The following is a 20,463-nucleotide window of genomic DNA, read 5'->3' as shown; positions in this document are numbered from 1 at the left end:
GACCGACACCCTCAGCCAGCCAGTCCCTCACCTCCAGTCAAGAGGACGCCTGCTCCACTGAAGAGGTGAAAATAAGGAGCCTGGAAGACCCGTCACAGCACTTACCCACACCCTGCAGCAGTGCAAAGACATGCACCTCAGTGGGACCTAGACCTAGAGCAGGCTCAGATTCACAATCTGGTGGTCACTGCACAGACACGGATCCGCAGCAGGAGAAGACAGGTTCAGACAAGCTCCCCGGCACTCGGAGGACTGCTGGGGAAGAGGCATCTATGAGATCTGAGTCAGATGATGAGCCTCTGGATTTGATCTTCCAACTTATTGCGGAGATCCAGCACAAGGCGGGGCAACATCACGCAGAGCTGTTGGAAGCCCTCAACAGAGAGGCACATAAGTCAGAGAAGTGCGTCTGTCTGCTCTCTGATGAAGTGGTGCCCGCATGTGTGCGTAAGGAGGTCTCCATGGGAGGGATGGTGGACGCCCTGGAGACCCTGATCCAGCAGAATGCGGAGATGCGTGCAGACCTGCACTCCATCGTGATAGCCATGGGTGAGTTCCTGCAGTGGCAACGTGAGAGGGAAATGGGGCATCTCGACATCCCTCCAGGTGCTCCTTCCCCTCAAAGAGTCAGGCCGGGGCCCTCAAGCACCCAAAGGGAGGATGTGCGGTAGCTAGGCACCCCTGGGTCATCCACCCAGGAATCTCATAGGCTGACCGCTCCCTCTGAGTCCCCTTTGCCTGTGACCCTCTCAACCTCATCCTCATCCTCGTCACTGCAGAGGGAGCAGCTGGCCCACAAGAGGACAGCCAAAGCAAGCTGGGGCCCTGAAGGCCTTGGCACTCCAAAGGGCACATGCAAAAGTCATCAGAGGCAACAGGGCCAACCATTGCCCAGGCTGTCTCCACCCCAGGTGCGGATGTCAGGGCAGCACCTCAAAGAAGTGGTAGGCCTAGAAATTCTGATCAAAAGTTATTGCATGGGCGAACACATTTTTGTGACTTTCTAATCTAAAAATATATTCACTTTCACTGAATAATGTGTAATGTTGTCTTTCAGATTCATTGAGAGACTTTGCGAGTTCTCTCACTGCATTCTCACCACTGCCCCCCTCCACCCCTCACCCATTAGCAGTTCAGCTGCACGCAACTGGGCCACAAATGATTCTGGATGGAGAAGTTTATGTGTGTGTGCAGCAGGGCCTTTTGGAGCCTTGTGCAAGCACTCTCCCACTCACGCGGATCCTTCCTCCATCACACTCATCTCACTATCCTGAGCATTTTCAATGCTGCCTGCTGGGGTTCTCTTTCAGTTGTCCATCTGAGCTGACCTGCATCTCCGCCCACCCACTGATCACACTCCCTGTGCAGCACCTGTGCCTGTCCAACACGAGGCTCCGCTCACTTTTGATGGTCATAGTCAGATTTTTGCTCAACTCCACTGTCCTTTCTCCTCCCCCAGTCACCCATATCCTTACCCCCTTCACTGTTGACCCCCAGGCATCACTTTCCAAACCCCCACCGTCACCTACCAACCAGAACCCTTTTATTTCCACGATGTCCAGGTGAACGTGCATGTTCCCTTCCTTCCTGAGAATCCCACTCCCATCCATATTGACCTCCCCGACCTCCTCCTTCCCACCCTCAGGGTCCGTGTCTGCCTCTGAGTCCCCATCAACCACTTTCACCATCCCTCCTACAGCTACCATCACATCTTCAGTCCCCCCAACCTTCTTGCTCCCTCTGCCCCCTCTCATACTCACCATTTCTTCCTAACAAGCCCACCTTCAGTTCCCTCTCCACGAGGCAATCATTGACACCACAGCCCCCTCCCTTGCATGTTCACCTGGACATCCCCCCCTTACCTCCTTCACCACCCTTATTCCTTCCCCCACCCTCGCTCTTTCCTCCCCCATGGCACCTTCCTCCCTGCTCTCCCTCCCCCCCCTCCGAACTCCTTCCTCCCCCCGAACAACTTCTACCCCCGGCGCCTTCCCTCCTCTGAACTCCTTCCCTTACACCTTCCTCCCCCCTTACACCTACCTCCCCATTTGCCGCATTCTCCCCCCGCTACACCCTCCTCCGCCCGTACTCTCCGCTCCCCGCTTCCAACCTCACCCCCCCTCTGACACCTTTGTCACCCCCTCCCAACCTCAGCCCCCCCCGGTACACCTTTCTCTCCCTAGGCCTTCCTCTCCCACTCACCCCCTGTACACCTTCCTCTCCCATCCACCCCACCCTCGCCAATCATCCCTAGCAGCCCGTGGCCAAGACCATGATGTTCCGAAGCAGACCCAAGACATCAACGAAGACCTTCCACCTTTCATGAGCTGCTTCACGGTGGAGCTATGCCCATGAGGATCCATCCAGCATGCGACACATGTGTTCCTCCGGGGTCCAGTAGCTGTGGGGCTCCAGCATCTTTTTGTCCCCGGATGTCTCCAATCTGAGTAAGGCCCTAACGGTAAGTCCCGACTTCTGCAAGTCACACTTGTCCAGTTGTGTTCTGGGCCGGCGTGTTTTCCTGCTGGTGTAATGGTAAATCTGGCGTGGGAAGGGGGTCATAGAAATATAGAAACTAGGAGCAGGAGTAGGCCATTCAGCCCTTCTCCACCATTCAATATGATCATGGCTGATCCTTTATCTCAACACCATATTCATGCTTTCTCCATACCCCTTGATGTCCCTAAAAGCCAAAAAATTATCAGTTTCTTTCTTGAATACACTCAGTGACCCGGCCCCCACAGTCTTCTGTGAAAGAGAATTCCACAGGTTGAACACCCACTGAGTGGAGAATTTTTCTGATCAGGCGATTCCAGTCAGGCATTAATTTGCATCCCATTAGCAGGATGCAAAGCGGGTTCACGCTGGCCTCCAGTGCGATTGGCATTCCGCCATGGTGGACACCATCAAATGACCCTGCTGTGCTTTCACGCGGGCGTGAAACCGATTTTTGGCCTTCTCGCCATATTGTTCCCCCCCACCCGCCATGACGCCTGATGCCAACGGGGCCAGAAAATTTCAGCCCCAGTCTCTGGCTTGTTCTTATAGCCAGAATCTTTACATGGCTAGTCCAGTTAAGTTTCTATTCAACAATGTCAATGGCTAGGGATTTGATGATGATAATGCCATTGAAAGTTAGAGTCTCCCTTGTTGGAGATAATCATTGCCTGGCACTTGTGTGCTGTGAATATTGCGTGCGAATGGTAGTGACCTATGTGCATTTATCAGTAAACATCCCCAGTTCTGACCTTAAGATGGAGGGAAGATCAGTGATGAATTTGATGAAACAGCCGAAGATAGTTGGGCCTTGAATACTGCCTTGAAGAATCCCTGCAGTGATGTCCTGCAGCTAAGATGATTGACCTCCAACAATCACGAACGTTATTTTGTGCTAGTTATGACTTTTAGCCAGTGACCAGATTTCCCCTGATCTCCATTTACTTCACTTTTGCGAGGGGTCCTTGATGCCACATGCTATCAGTCACTCTCACCTCATCTCAGGAATTCAGCACTTTAGTCCACATTTGGACTAAGGCTATAAGATGATCTGGAAGCGAGGGATCAGGTGATTTGGCGGAACCCAAATTAAGCACTGTGAGCAGGTTGTTTCTGAGTAAGTGCCGTTTCATAGCACTGTCAATGACACCCTCTACCACTTTGCTGATGATTGAGAGTGGGCTGATGGGGCAGGAATTGACAGATTGGATTTTTGTGTTGTTTTGTCTTTTGTGGAAAGGTCTTACCTGGGCAATTTGGTTAAAGTGGAACAGCTTGGTTAAGGGTGGGGCTAGTTCTGGAGTAAGTCGTCAGCATTATAACTGGGATGTTGTTGGGACCCATAGCCTTATGTCCAGTGTGCTTAGCAGATTCTTGTTATCACACAGAGTGAATTACATTGGCTGAAGACTGGCATCTCTGATGGTGAGGACCTTAGCTGGAGGCTGAGACGGATCACTCACTCAGCGCTTCTGGCTGAGGATTGCTGTGAGTGCTACAGCCTTGTCTTGTGCAACTGTTGGCCAAAGTTTGAGGATCAGGATATTTTAACTCCCAGTCTTTGTCTGCAAAATACCCTTAACCTGCTGCCATTCTTTAAAAAATGCCTTAGAATACAAATATCACTTTGAAAGTTGGCCACCAGGGGCCAGATAATAAAAGCACATTAAATACAAAATAAAAACACTGCTGATGCTGGAAATCTGAAATAAAAACAGAAAATGCTGAAAATACTCAGCAGGTCAGGAAGCACCTGTGGAGAGAAAAGCAGAATTAATGTTTCAGGTCGATGACCTTTCATCAGATCTGAAAAAAATGAGAGAGGTTACAGGTTTTCAGCAAACATCGAGGATAGGGGGAAGGGGGAAAAGAGCAAAAGGCAAGTCTGTGATAAGGGAGAAGGCAGGAGGGATGAAGAGATGATAGTAAGAGGCAAAAGGTGATGGTAACGGGACAAGTGAACAAACAAGATATAGGTCTAGAGGAGGCGTAAACGGGAATAGCAGAATCATCACCAACGAAAAACAACAGCATAAGGTTATCATCTGAGATTGTTGAACTCGATGCTAAATCCAGAAGACTGTAAAATGCCAAATCAAAAAATTAGGTGCTGTTCATCAAACTTTAGTTGAGCTTCATTGATACAATGTAGGAGGTAGAGGACAGAGAGATCAAAGTGGGAGTGGGCTGGAGAATTAAAATGACAGGAAGCTGGAAGCTCTGGGGTCACACTTGTGAATTGAATGGACGTCAACCAATCTGCATTTGGCCTCTCCAATGAAGAGGAGACTGCATCATGAGCAGAAAATACAATGAACTAAACCGAAACAAGTACAAGTAAAATTGTGGCTCAGAAGGAGGCCATTCAGCCCATCGTGTTTGTGCCGGCTGAGAAACAGCTAGCTAGCTTAATCCCAGCTTCCAGCTTTTGGTCCATAATCTGTAAATTATGGCACTTCAAGTGCATATGTAAGGGCAGAATTTGCCCCCCGTTGGGAGGGAAGTTGAAGAGCGGGTGCATGGAGGCGCGCCTCCAATCGGCGCCCCCAATCAGGGGCGCACTGCCATTTTATGTGAATAGGCCAATTAAGGCCCACCCAACATGACGTCCGCACGGAAGCGCTATGTGCTCCCTGTACAGGTTGGGGGGGGGGATCCCTAAACCCGAAAGAGCACACTCATTCCCCTGAGGCTCAGGGAAATCAGTTCTACTGTCAAAAATATTTAAAAATAGAAAAGAAAATTCCCTGCCATGTCCCCTCATGTGTCACATGAGTTGGGACATGTCCATAACTTTTAAAAACACTTTAATTAAATTTTTTAAAACCTACACAGCTACGTGAAACCTCATCCCGCCTGTGGATGAGGTTTCATGCTTTTTCTAATGCCCGCCAGGGCTCCTGGCCTGCCCGCCAACCTTACGGTTGGATGGGCAGGTCCATTAATTACTTAAATGACTCTGTCAATGGCCTCAATTGGCCATTGACAGGTTGGCGGGTGCGCAGCGGATTTTGCTGAGCCCCCGCCTTCCTGAAAATTGAATTGGGGCGCGGTGACGTCGGGAGTTCCACCTGACATCATCCTGCGTCATTTTACGTGTTGGCGAGCGGGCCCCACCCCGCCCCCCGCTCGCCGACGGGAAAATCCTGGCCTAGGTGATTTTTCAATGTGATAAATGTTGCTGCCTTTCCCACTCTTCCAGACAGTGAGGTCCAGACCCCCACCACCCTCTGGATAAACAAAATTCTCAACTCCTCTCTAATCCTTCCACCAATTACTTTAAACCTGTGCCCCCGCTTATTGACCTTTCTGCTAAGGAATTAGGTCCTTCGTATCCATTCTTTAGAACTATAAAACACTTATGGTGCAGGAAGAGGCCATTCAGCCCATCGTGTCTGCCCCAACCGAAAAGAGAAAGAAAGAAACTAGCCACTGATTTTTAATCCCACTTTCCAGCCCCTGCTTCATGGCCTTGCTGTTTACAGCACTTCAGATGCAGATCCAGGTACTTTTTAAATGAGTTGAGCCTGCTGAGTTTTTCCAGGTATTTTTGTTTTTGTTTTGGAATTCCAGCATCAGCAGTTTTTTGCTTTTATTTCAGTCTCAACCTTCAGTTAGGCAGTGAATTCCAGACGGCCACTACCCTCTGGGTGAAAAAGTTTTTCCTCATGTCCCCTCTAATCCTTCTACCAATCACCTGAAATCTATGTCCCAGATAATTGACCCCTCTTCTAGGGCAAACAAGTCTTTCCTGTCTAACCTATCTAGGCCCCTCATAATTTTGTACACCTCAAATAGGTCACCCCTCAGTCTCCTCTGTTCCAATGAAAACAATCCTAGCCTATCCAATCTCTCCTCATAGCTGTACTTTTCAAACCCTGGCAACATTCTTGTAAATCTCCTCTGCACTGCTCCAGAGCAATTATGTCCTTCCTGTAATGTGGTAACCATAACTGTACACAAAGTTCCAGCTATGACCTAGCCAGCGTTTTATACAGTTCCATCATTATATCCTTGCTTTGGTATTCAATACCTTGCCCAATAAAGGAAAGCATGATTGTCATTGAGCTTTATTGACAAGGCACATAGTTAATGTTCCTAACCAGGCAAATGTTGCTCTCAGGTATTGAGTATGGAGCCTGCAGCCCTGGCATGTATTGGAGGTTCATCTGTGGTGGGAAGGCTGAAGGATCATTGGATCAAAGCCTCCCGGGGTGCCCCTGCCTCCCTGGAGGTTGCCCGGGTCAGCGTCTATCCACTCAGCATTCTCCTGACTGTGCTCGTCCTCGGACTCATTACTGGACTCATCGTCTGCAGCCAGAGCATCGGTGTCAACATCTTCTTCCTCCACTGCGCTCTGCACCCCCCATTCCAGCGCAAGATTGTGGAGAGCGCAGCAAGGAACCACTATCAGCGACACACGATCTGGGGGGTGCTAGAGTGCGCCCCTGAACAGTCCAGGCATTTGAAGCACATCTTGAGAAGACCGATGGCTCTCTCCACCACTGCCCTTGTGGTGCCGTGGCTCCTATTGTACCGCTGCTCAGCTCCTATTCTTGGATGGCAGAGAGGCGTCATGAGCCTTCTTCTGAGGGGATAGCCCTTGTCACCCAGCAGCCATCCAACAAGCTGGGCTGGAGCACCGAAGAGCCTCAGCACCTGAGAGTGTCTTTGGATGTAAGCGTCATGGGAGCTGCCTGGGTACCTTGCACAGAATCAGCATCCTGTGATCACACACTATTTGCAAGTTCAGGGAGTGGAAGCCCTTCCTGTTGACGAAGGCTCCCAGCTGACCCGCTGGCACCTTGATGGCCACATGTGTACAGTCGATTGCACCCTGAACGCGGGGGAACCCAGCAATCACTGCAAAGCCTCTGGCTCGCTCAGCCTGGCTGGCCTCATCCGAGCGGTAGTGAATGAAAGTCAATGCATGCCTGAACAGAGCGTCTGTCATCAGCTGGACGCAACTGTGGACAGCTGACTGGGAGATTCCACAAAGATCACCCATCGACCCCTGGAAATAACTGGAGGCATAGAATTCGAGGGCAACTGTGACCTTCAGCACCAATGGCATGGGGTGTCCACCCAAACAGGTGGAGCTGATCTCAGGGCTGATCATCTGACAGAAGGAGGTCACTGACTCCCTTGAGAGATGGAGCTTCCTTCAGTATTGCACCTCAGACATATTGAGGTAGCTGCTTCGCCACCTGTAAACCCTGGCAGCAGGACAGTGGTGTCTTTTGCAGCCCGTTCCACCTTGGGCTTCCTGTTGGCCCTGCACCCCTTGTGTCTGTGCCTGTCCTCCCAAAGGTGGCTCCCCTGGAGGCTGAATATGGACTCCTGGTCTCCTCCCCCTTCTGGCCCTCTCTCCCTCCTCAGAGGAGGTGCCTCCAATGGAGAGCACAATCCCCATTCCCAGGGTAAGGGAAGGTTGCCTGAAACCTGCTAGGCCCCAAGTGTTACATTTCCTCCAGGGTCCTGAACTGAAGCCTGTTTTTTCTGTCAAAGCAGCTCTGAACAGAATTAACTTGTCCTGTTCACACAAGCAAGTAGCGGTAATTTTAAAAAGTAAAGTGCCAGCAACTCGCGTTCGCGAGCCCTCACACCCCTCTTATGCCGCCTGTGGATGAGATTTTTGAAAATATGACCTACCCTCTTGCGGGTTGCGCCCATGTGACGCCCTGAAAATCGTTCGGGCTACTAGAAATCACTGTCAATTACCGCCTCAAGGGCCTTAACTGGCCCGTTAATTGATGGCGGGCATGCCTCGGAAGTCATAGCGCGCGCGCCCTCCGAAATATCGCAATGGCCGCGGTGATGTTGGGACGCACGTCCCGCATGCCAACGGCAAAATCCTGCCCATTGTTGCTGATTTTACTGTAGGTCAAACCAGTCTAAAGTTTACCCTTCATATTTGATTCAGGAATGTATGGGCTTTTGGGATCACTTATACCAGCTGAGTGTAGACCTTGGGCATTCTATTCCTTTCAATAAACAGATCCATAACTGTTGATCATAAATGCAAGTTTCCAGATCTCCTCTTTGAGATTTTTCATGTTTGAAAAACTAAGCTGCGATTTTACAGGAAGGAGCATTTTGAAATCTTTATAGTGTCATAAATCATTTGGAAAACACACAGGAGTCCATTCTAGTCTGTTTGCTCTTCAATTTGCCTTCTCATCTATAGCAGAAAATATGTCAGTCAACAGTCCCACTTACAAAGTATGTTAGCAATTTCCCGTTACTAATCTTGCCCTGTGGCTTGTGTTTCTGTCAGGCAATTATTCATAACCCATCTCCATCTCTTCAATATCCTAACGGAATGTCAGGTACCTTGTAGCAGAACTGACTGATCTATATGAGGATAAAATGATTGAGGAAACAAACAATTCCCTAAACTCTAATTTATTTATATACCACTGTATTTCATTAAGAGGACATATGAATGTTTTAAAAGGCAATAACTGTAGAGGCGAGTATTAGGAAGGACCAGTATTATATAATATATACCAAATACTCCGAGGTACTTTTTAAAAAACTATCTTTAAATATTAAAGAAAATTATATCCACAGGATGTTATCTTTTTGATTTCAGCAGCAAATCTCAGCAGAGGCGTACTTTGAAGAAGCAACGTTAATGACCCAACAATTGCGGCACATCTGCTTTGCTTGTAATATGACAAAATCTATACATAAAGGACTCCACAGTTGAGATCTGTGAAGACATTTTTAAATAATCTAGGAACTAATTACCATGAGGTAATTTTACAAATTGCGCTCCTTCATGGAAATCCAGTCGCTTCCCAGGCTCAAATTCTTAATATGTGTTTTCCCTATTAGTGAAACTCATAAAATATATTGCTAAATACTTTCCACAACAGTTATGATCGCTACTCCATTCTTTTACCTGCCAAAATACTCACCCTGTCATTCCATCCTTGAGAGTTTCTGTTGATGCAGTATCTTGCTACCTCAGCTGATCTATAGGAGAGAGTTTAAGCAATGGTGTCTCATGGTATGCCATTTTCATGTTTACTGGAAGCCCAGATACCTGAAAATGGAGATAATTGGAGAACATCCTGCTTTCTTTTTGGTAGTGTATGCTCACCAGATGTTATTTAAATATAAGTAAATGTGCAATCCCTTCAGTCATGGATGTGGGGCTAATGCTTTATAAAACTCTGCATATGACTGGTCCATGGACTTACATTTGACTTTTGTGATGTGTCCAACACCTGAGACCGGTTCTTGTTGGTTTCTGTTTGGTCTCTGATGAAGTTGAAAAAGTGTGCACTGTTAGATTGATGGTCATCTAGCCAAGACGTTAGCATACTGCCTAAATGGCTTAAAGCAGAGACCAAGTTGAATTCTTCTTTTCTGTGGTATATAATAGATTTTTTTCTTAGAAATCATCTGTTTCGGGACATAAAACAACTCCTGTAGCCTTTCCCCATACCTGTAGTTTTGAACTAGTTCCTCCTGCTCCAGGGAAACCCTACAAAGTAACTTTATGACAATATTCCTCAATTGTGAAAAACAGGCGGTTGAAGTAAAGTATTGTTGTGATAGTACCTTCTTTACTAAAATATCTATTGTGATTTGTGCCTATTTGTTTAGGAGACTTGCCTACAGCAGGGGCAAAAAATGAAACAAGATGATTGAAATAGGTAAAGTGTGAGGGGTGGAAAATCATAGGGAAATACAAATCATTCCAATGATTTCCCTTATTATATCACCTGGTTTATCAGAAATACAATAAAAAAACATTTTTATGATGTCTGCATAAATTAACAAAAATATTAGAATCACAGAAATAACTTAAGAGGTGGTTACGGAAACTTATATAAACTAACAATCAGAACAGTAGTCTACCAATTTTAAAATAATTTCAAAGTGCAATCTTAGAATTAGCAATCTTAGGAAATCCACACTGAATTCTACTAACCTTAGCAAGGTCCACCAACGTATTTGCCTGATCATTTAATTTTCTTTGTTCCATTTTTACACTTCGTAACCTGAGTGCAACATTCATTTTATTTGGTTAGTTTCATTTCATCTTTCAATGCTATCTTCGAAAAAGAACATGCAGTAAAATTCACCAGAGCAAACCACCTTAATGAACAATGATTTTCTTACTTTTAAAAGGTCAAAACCACTCATTTGCCTGCTAAATGAGAAGCATGCTTCCTCAACATGGAAAAAATTGGTAGCAGAGACAAATGTGTGCATTTTACATTATATTAGCCATAGCTTCAGATGAAATAAAGTAATAATAAAAACAAATTTACAAATGTAAGACCAAAGCTTAGGCATTCGTTAAAAGCCTAAGTATCATGACCAAAAGACATAGGATGGAAGAAGATTGGTCTCAGACTATCCTCAAAGCTCATGACAGTTTCCATCAGAGCCTAATGCCCATTTCCATGAAGCAGAATATTTTACAGATGATTTAACTGGAATCCTAGGGCCATCGAAACTATAGTTTGTTACATAAAGTAGAAAAAAACACATAAAAGAAATTTGGATCATCAATACTTTCAAAACCTGATTAAAAAGCTGAAGAACAGCTGTACAAGGTAAAAAGCATTTCCCACTTTAAACCAAGCATTGTTAAGACAGCCCACATATTACCACCTACTGCCCTAAATCTATTTTTAACTCAGATTCAGAAGATGTCCACATTACAATTATGATACCATTAGTTACTTTTCACATGCTTTCCCTCTGGCCTCTGGAAATAAATTGTCAATCTGAAACATTGAAAACTGGGTAGACAATACCCAAACTTACTTCATTTAGGAACCTAACAGTTGTTTGTATTTAATGGCTGGTTGAAAGTAGATTCCCAAGACTAACCCTTCCCATACATTCTTGAATTTTGAGAGGTATTAAGTTTCTAATTAAATTCACTGCTATGAAACTCAAAATCATGAACCTACATCTTAACTTTCATTGCCAAAATGTTGTTGCTTCCTTCAGTTTAATAAATAGTGCAACTAAATAATAAGGTGGAGTGCAAGGCTTAATGTTCCACTCAGGACATTATCAGTCGAAATCAAGGAAAAGGACAAAAAATTATAAAACTGATTGAATTACACAGTTATGACTGTAAATCTTTTGAAATGATAATTTTAATGTGAAATCATTACTTCTATTATTTATCTAAATTCTTAAAGTTTGAAATGATTTATCAAGTTAAATTTTGCCTTCTTTCAGAATGCAGTGACTTCATTCAGCAGTTAGCCAAATTGAATCCGGACCCAGTAATGGTTTAAAATTATTTCTAACACTCCTCTTTGAGGACCCTGGACGTGGACATATGAAGTATTCCTATGTCTGTGTGGCCTGATACCTGCCCTGTAAAATTCTGAAATGGATTTGATTAAGGGAAGTTTGTATCCAATGTAACTCAGTGATAAGTGAGATTCCTATTTAAAAGGAATCATTTTAAACACCTTGCAGCTAAACAATCATAATCTGTATTAGAATAGCATCCTCCTTATTTAAATTAATTGTGTATTTCACACGCAGTGTACTTTTAAAAAATTATAAATGGATTGATGCGATCTAATGCAATTTATGATATTAGTTTTACCAATGCAGAATAATTTTGAAGAATTATTTATTTTGTTTCGAAGCAGTGCTTGCTAGTTGTTACATTGTATTGGGTCATGAGGTGTTGAGCCTTCCTTTTAAATTAACTATTTTTACACGTTAAAACAGTAATTGCTAGAAAGTAAATTACAATAAATTATTTTAGTTCTGAAATAAATTTCCTATTTGAAATATTACAATTATTTTAAACAGTATAGTCTAATATTTCTATATTTTTCTCATAAATCGAACATTTATGGTAAGCAATTGAAAGTCATACTGCGCTTCTGATAAAAAATTCAATCCATTTTAGAGGCAGAAATCAATCTATTCAAAAGCCCTCTTACCCTGAAATATTAACAGCTTGATTTTCAGGCCCTGGTGGGACCGGGATGTGAGGCGAGCAGGAGCTAAAAATAGCACAATTGGCCTGTGTGCTGATTCACTGGTTCAATCCCGCCCCTGGGCCATTATTGCAGAGGCAGGATTGAGTGGTGGCGGGGATGGAGCATCAGGCCTACCTGTCCAATCAGGGAAGCTGATTGCGGATGGCCACTTAGGACAAATTAAAGGAGGCAGACTGGGATCTTCCAGTCGGCCTCCAGGTCTCTGCAGGTAGGAGCTAAGAGACCATCCCTGCCTGCCTGAATGCTCCAGCAGCAGCACTGTGTCCTGTAGAGGAGTTCCCCTTCCCCTCACAGTTGTGACCTAGGTGCAAGAAAAACTATTTTTATTTTAAGTACTGTCATGCCCAGTAAAGGCACATCATATTATGAACATGCACTCAATACTTTTAAAAATTGGACACAAACAAGCCATTAAGATAGTTGGTGCATTATCATGGGGAGAATTTTCTCCCTGTCGGGTGGGCGGTCGGGAGCGGGCACGGAGTCGATCGCCACCTGCGATCGGCTGCGCGCTGCCATTTTATGTGGGCGGACCAATTAAGGCCCGCCCAGCGTGACGTGCACCTGGTAGCGCTCAGCACTACCTGTGCGGGCAGGGGGGAGGGGGGAGAATCGGGGTCTGCGCTCTTTCACGGAGCTGCCTCAGGGAGATTAAGTTCTAATTGAAACTTCAAAATAAAAAAAGTTTAAAATCATTTACATATCTCCCCTCATGTGACTGCATCACATGAGCTGGGACATGTTTATCAAATGTTTGAAAAATATTTATTCATTTAATAAACCCTTCATGAAACCTCATCCCACCTGTGGATGAGTTTCATGAAAAATGTGAAGGCTGCCTGGGCTCTTCGCCTGCCCGCCAACCTTAAGGTTGGATGGGCAGCTTTCTCAATTGGGTTAATTGGTTTGTAAATGGCCTTAACAGGCCTTTGACAGTTCGGCGGGTGCGCAGCCGACTCTGGTGCGTGCCTGCCAAATGAAAGACTGGAATGATGTGCGGTGACATCAGGACGCATGCCCGACACATCATTTTACGTGTCAGCATGAGGGGGCACAGAAAATGCTGGCCCATGTGACTTTTGGCATTTGGACTAGACACATTATCAAGTCTCTGGTGAATATCTAATTAAATATGGACATAGGTGAGGATACCTCACAGCCATTTGTGGAATTCACACATCTTATTGCTTAAGGATGGGCCAACACCTTAAAAACTATGAAGTTTCCAGACTATTCATAGAATGTGAGCATTGCCGTGAAAGCTTTGTTGTCAATCCTTAATTGCCCTTGAGAGGGTGGCCATGAACTGCCTTTTTAAACCACTGGAGTCCATGTGGTGTAGGTACATCCACAGTGCTGTTAGGAAGGGAATCCCAGGATTTTGGCCCAGTGATGATGAAAGGACAGCAATATATTTCAAAGTCAGGGTTTACGTAACTTGGAGGAGAAGTTGCAGGTAGTGGTGTTCGAATGAATCTGTTGCACTTGTCTTTTTAGGTGGTAGAGATTGTGAGTTTGGAAAGCACTGTCGAAGTAGCTTTGGCAGGTTGCTGTAGTGCACGTTGCAGATGGTACACACTGCTGCCAGGGAGTGGATGTTTAAAGTGATAGGGTGCCATTCAAGGAACTGCTTAGTCCTGGGTGGTGTAGAAGTTCCTGAATGTTGTTCGAACTGCACTATCCAGGCAAGTGGGGAGTATTTCATCACACTCCTGACTTGTGTCAGTAGAAGATGAACAAGCTTTGGGGAGTCAAGATGTGAGTTACTTGCCATAAAATTCCCAACGTCTGACCAACTCTTTCAGCCAAAGTATTTATGTGACTGATCTGGTTAAGTTTCTGGTCAATATTATGCCCCTGGATGTTGATGGTGGGCTATTCAGCAATGCTAATCTTGTTGAATGTCAAGGGAGATGGTTAGATCCTCTTTTGCTGGGGGTGGTCATTGCTTGACGCTTGTGTGGTTCAAATGTTACTTGCCACTTATCAGCCCAAGATTGAATGTTGTCCAGGTCTTGTGGGCATGGACTGCTTCAGTATCTGAAGTTAAAAACTGTACTCAACACTGCACAATCATCAAAGAACATCCCCAATTCTGGTCTTATGTTGGAGGAAAGGTCCTTAATGAAGAAGCTAAAGATGGTTGGGCCTAGGACGCTGCCCTGAGGAACTTTTTTTTAATTCGTTCCTGGGCCAGCATTTATTACCCATCCCTAATTACCCTTGTTAAGAGGGCATTTTAAGAGCCAACCACATTGCTGTGGGCCTGGAGTCACATGTAGGCCAGGCCAGGTAAGGACAGCAGATTTCCTTCCCTCAACGACATTAGTGAACCAGATAGGTTTTTATGACATTCGGCAATGGTTTTGTAGTCATCATCAGACTTCTAATTCTAGATTTTTATTGAATTCAAATTTCACCATCTGCCGTGGCGGGATTCAAACCCAGGTCCCCAGATCATTACCCTGGATCTCTAGAGTACTAGTCCAGTGACAATACCACGCACCACTGCCCCCCACCTCTACAACAAAGTCCTGGGGCTGAGGTGATTAGCCTCCAACGACCACAAACATCTTTCTTTGTGTTAGGTATGACTCCAAGCAGTAGGAGAGGTTTCCCCTGTTTCCCAATTACTTCAATTTTGCTAGGGATCCTGGATGCCACACTCAGTTTAATGTTGTCTTAATATCAAGGGCCATCACTCTCACCTCACCTCTGGAATTCAGCTCTTTTGTCCATGTTTGTTTTGGGCCAAGACTGTGACAAAGAGGTCCTGGCAGAACCTGAAGTGAGTATCACTGGGCAGGTTATTTGTGAGTGAATACCACTTGATAACACTGTTGATGACACCTTCCATCACCTTGCTGATGATTGAGAGTTTGGGTGGTAATTGGCTTGAATAGAATTTGTCCTGTTTTTTGTGGACAAGACATACCTGGGCAATTTTCCACATTGTAGGCAGGTGCTGTGCTGCATCTGTACTACCTTAAAAGTGCATTCATGCTTAAAAAAAACATTAGTGGAATGCCATTTGTGACTGCTAATTCTAAAATACAATTTTTGCCAGTATGTTTTGACAGTACATTCATTTTGTTCTCAAGATAGCTGCCAAAGTAGTTTCACAAGAAGATATGATGAGTGCTGGAATTTAGTAATCATGAGGTATTCCATGTGTCAGACACCAGCAAGTGATTATTTCATATGTGTCGTAAACTGACACAAGTGATCCAGAACTCAGAAACTACTGGGCCACTAGTAGCTTAAAAACAGCAACATACTCACTCTCACTGAGCGCTAACTGCAACTATGCCAACTTTTTTTATATTTTGAAATATAGACAGTGCATAAACAAAACACACTGGTCCTCTCCCATCACAGCTCCTGACCACCTAGCTTCATCTCCTCTACAATGGGAAGACCAAATGCAGACTGGGTGATTACTTTGTAGAACACCTCCCTTCAGTCCCCAAGCATGACCCCAAGCTTCCAGATGCCTTTCATTTTAATCCCCCACCTAACTTACACTCTGACTTCTCTGTTCTTAGCTTTCTACAGTGTTTCAATGAAGGTCAATGCAAGCTCGAGAACTGGCACCTTATCTTTTGACTGGGAACTCTACAGCCCTCTGGAGTCAACAGTTAGTTCAACAACTTTACATCACACCTGCTGCCTCCATTTGTTTTGTGCTTTTTAGCTGATTTGTTATCTTGTGCTTATTTCTTTCTTAATTCCTTTACTTGGCAGCCGGACTAGTGCTATCCTGCCATTCTCCTCCAGCCACATCTCTTGTTTCTTTACTTGGGGCAAATGGGAACACCATCACCTAGAAGTTCCCCTCCAAGTCACTCAACAGCCTGACTTGGAAATATATCGCTATTCCTTCACTGTCGCTGGGTCAAAGTACTAGAACTCCCTCCTTAACAGCACTGTGGGTGCACCACATGGACTGCAGCGGTTCAAGAAGGCAGCTCACCACCGCCTTCTCAAGGGCAATTATGGATGGGCAATAAATGCTGGCCCAGCCAGCGAAGCCCACATATCCCATAAAATGAATAAAAAATACCTACCGCTCTCTTTGACCTTGCACCATGAAACTTTTTGACATTTAATCTCTCCTGTCTTCCACCCCATCACAAACCTTCCCTTTTGTTCTATTTCCTAACCTCTATCCCCACCACCTCACTTTCACTTGCCAGACCTCTGATGAAGCATAGGAAAGTACGAACAGTAGTGGGCCATTCAGCCCCTCAGACCTGTTCGTCATCCAATTACATTATGCTTGATCTGTGATTTAATTCCATATACCTGCCTGTGCCCCGCATTCCTTAACAAGCATGAATAACAAAACTCTTAGCAATCTTGGTTTTAAAATTACTAACCATTCTACCACAAATTGCCAGTTGAGGAAGAGAGTCCCAAACTTCTACCACCCTTCATGTGAAGAAGCATTTCCCAGGGCTGGATTTTACAGTGCAAATCAGGAGGCTCACCCACTTCCCCCTTCCCAGCGCAAACACATGGCATCATGATATTGGGTCAGCAATGTGATATCACCATGTTGGTCTCTGATATTATGAAACACAAGCAGCCGCTGAACTCGGAAGCCTGCCCACCATTTTGAAATAACCAATTAACAAGCTATTGACCTTGTTAAACAGCCAATTGTTTGTAATTTTTCATTGCCTGTTGCATTTTTCGGTCGGAAGATGTTTGGGAGTGCTTTACGGCAGGTATGAAGAAGCAGCACATCGGTGTTAGAAAAGGCCTGTCACTGGGACCAAGGCTGCACGTAGCACCAGATTCTGCTAGTGAAGGTGGCAGTGTCTGTGTGTTTTTAGACTTTATTTTCTAACATTTTTGAGCCTGCCATTAGAAAAAGAGAGAGATTGAGAGAGCAGGGGGCATATAAATTTGTAGTATGACTGACTTCCTATTCACAGCATAACCCCTGTGCCACATGACGTTCTGGCCTAGGCTCCCGATTGGGTGGGGAGCCCCCCTTTGCACTGCTACTCAGCTGCCTTCCTGCTGAGAGAAACATAGAAACATAGAAAATAGGAGCTGTAGTAGGCCATTCGGCCCTTCGAGCCTGCTCCGCGATTCATTATTATCATGACTGATCATCCAACTCAATAGCCTGCTCCCGCTTTTTCCCCATATCCTTTGATCCCTTTTGCCCCAAGAGTTATATCTAACTCCTTCTTGAAAACAAAGAGGCCACAAATTGGCTAACTGACACCTGATTTGCCGAGCTGAGGCAGCGGGGGTGGGAGTGAGCGGACAACTCACTTTCTGTTTCGCCTCCCTCACCCTGCAGAAAACTGCAAAATCAAGCCCCTAATCAACCCCTGAAAGGTCTGACTTTAATTTTTTGACCATGTTCCATAGGTCCTAGGTTCCTCAGCTAATGGAAATTATTTCTCCCAATCTACTCTATCTATCCCCCTTAATATCTTAAAACTTTTGATTACATCAGCTCTTAGCCTTCTAAATTCCAGGGAATTCAACTCTAATTTGTTTTAATCTGTCCTCTTAGCACAACCCTTGGAATCCAGTTATAACTAGAGTAAATCTGCACTCCAGCCCTTCCAAGAACAAGATATCCATCCTAAGGTGTGATGCCCAGAACTGGCTGCAGTGCTTCAGGTGTGGTCTAACCAGGGCTTTGTGTATCTGAAGCATGACTTCTACCTCCTTGTATTCAATTCCTCTAGCTAGAAAGGCCAACATTTCATTGGGCTTTTTATTATTTCAGTACCTGTTCATAATATTTCATTGATCTGTGCACTTGGATCCAAAGTCTTTTTGAACCTTCGCTATTTAGGACTTAGAAAATCTCCTAAAGATTCTTGAAAATTAAAAGATGATAGGGAGGGATGAACTTAATACAATCAACATCACTAGGGAAAAGGTGCTCGGAAAACTATTAGACCTAAAAAAGAAGCATATTTTCTAAATGGTGAGAGATTGCAGAGCTCTGAGATTCAGAGGGATCTAGGTGTCCCAGTACACTGAATCATAAAAGGCTAGTATGCAGGTACAGCAATTAATTAGGAAAGCAGATAGAATGTTATCATTTATTGCAACAGGAATTGAATATAAAAGTAGGGAGGTTATGCTTCAGTTATTCAGGACACAGGTGAGACCACATCTGGAGTGCTGTGTACAATATTGGTCTCCTTATTTAAGGAAGTATGTAAATGCAATAGAAGCAGTTCAGAGAAAGTTTTACTAAACTAATACCAGAAATGGACGGGTTGTCTTATGAGGAAAGAATGAACAGGCTAGGCTTGAGTCCGCTGGAGTTTAGAAGAGTAAGGGGTGGCTTGATTGAAGCATGTAAGATTCTGAGGGGTCTTGACAGGATGGATGTGGAGAGGATGTTTCCTCAGAGATGAGAAGAAACCTTTTCTCTCAGAGGGGGATTGAGCCTTTGGAACTCCCTTCCTCAAAAGGCAGTGGAGGCAGAGTCTTTGAATGTTTTCAAGGGAGAGGTAGGTAGACTCTTGATAAACCAGGGGGTGAAGGGTTATTGGGGGTAGGATGGAGGTTACAGTCAGATCAGCCATGGTCTTATTGAATGGCTCAAAGGGCTGAATTGCCTTCTCCTGCTCCTAACTCGTATGTTTTTAATGCTGTTCTGACAATCAGAGCCACCAGCTCAGATAATGGCACTGCCCAAACTTTAGAGGGTAATGCAGAGTCTGAATAAGCACATGGTGAGTCCCTGGGCATGGCAGGTCTGCACACAGTCTCTTGGTACTGTCAAGAAGCATGTTGGAGACCAGCTTCAACATGGCACAGGGCTTCACTCAGAGTTTGGAGTCTATACTTTCCAGCACTTGTGGATCTAACTATGATGCAGCGTCTGGTGGCTGATGTCTCAGTTTCCACTGTAGAACAGGCCAAAACTACTCAATGCCTCAGTATTCCAGTGGACACTCAGACTGGGACAAAATCAATAGTCACTTAGACAGGTGTAGGATAATTAAGGAAAGCTCGCATGGATTCTTTAAGGGAAAATTATCTTTAACTAACTTTCTGGAATTTTTTTGAGGTGGTAACAGAGAAGGTTGATAAGGACAATGCTGTTGATGTGATGTATATGGATTTTCAAAAGCTAGTTGATACAGTGCCACACAACAGATTTGTGAGCAAAATTCTAGCTCAAGGAATAAAAGGGAAAGTAGGCACTTGCATAAGAAATTGGCTGAGTGACAGGAAACAGTAGTGATAAATGGTTGTTTTTCAGATTGGAGGAAGGTCTGTAGTGGAGCTCCCCAGGGGTCAATGTGGGGTCATTGTTTTTCTTGATATATATTAATAACCTAGGCTATGGTGTGTAGAGAATGATTTCAAAACTTGGGGATGATACAAAGATTGGAAGCATTGTTAACTGTGATGAGGATAGTCTTGAACTTCAAAAGGACATAGACATATTGGTGGATTGGGCAGACAAATGGCAGATAAAAGACAGGTGTGAGGTGATTTATTTTGCAAGAAGAAATTGGAGAGGCAGTATGAAATTAAGAGAGAAACTCTAAAGGAGGTGGAGGAACAAAGGGACCTCGGTGTATATGTACATAAGTAATTGAAAATGGCAGGGCATGTTGACAGAGCACTTAATAAAGCATATGGTATCCTAGGTTTTATTAATATGGGCATTGAGTACAAGAGCAAGGAGGTCATGTTGAACTTGTATAAGACACTAGTTAGGCCTTGTCTGGAGTACTGCGTCCAGTTCTGGGTGCCATACTTGAGGAAGGATGTGAAGGCATTGGAGAGAGTGCAGAGGAGATTCATAAGAATGATTCCAGGGATAAACAACTATAGCTATGAGGGTAGATTGGAGAGGTTGGGTCTGTTCTCCTTGGAGAAAAAAAGGCTGAGAGGAGACTTGATAGAGGTATTCAAGATTCTGAGGGGTATGGACAGGGTAAATAGTGAGAAAATGTTTCCACTCAAA

General features: G+C 44.8%; 1 protein-coding gene across 2 annotated transcripts in view; it reads right to left on the bottom strand.

The window, feature by feature from the left end:
• Positions 1 to 20,463, bottom strand: part of LOC144695474 (small conductance calcium-activated potassium channel protein 2) — a 157,188-nt gene that overhangs the window by 12,334 nt on the left and 124,391 nt on the right. For both annotated transcript variants that reach the window (XM_078566355.1, XM_078566363.1), the window contains exon 7: positions 10,442 to 10,511. In XM_078566355.1, coding sequence (XP_078422481.1) covers positions 10,442 to 10,511 — 70 coding nt within the window. The remainder of the gene's footprint in view (positions 1 to 10,441; positions 10,512 to 20,463) is intronic.

The sequence above is a fragment of the Cetorhinus maximus genome, chromosome 2 (assembly GCF_964194155.1).
Source record: "Cetorhinus maximus chromosome 2, sCetMax3.hap1.1, whole genome shotgun sequence".
Lineage (NCBI taxonomy): Eukaryota > Metazoa > Chordata > Chondrichthyes > Lamniformes > Cetorhinidae > Cetorhinus > Cetorhinus maximus.
Note: the sequence above shows the minus strand (reverse complement) of the source record. Positions and strands in the feature narration are given on the sequence as shown.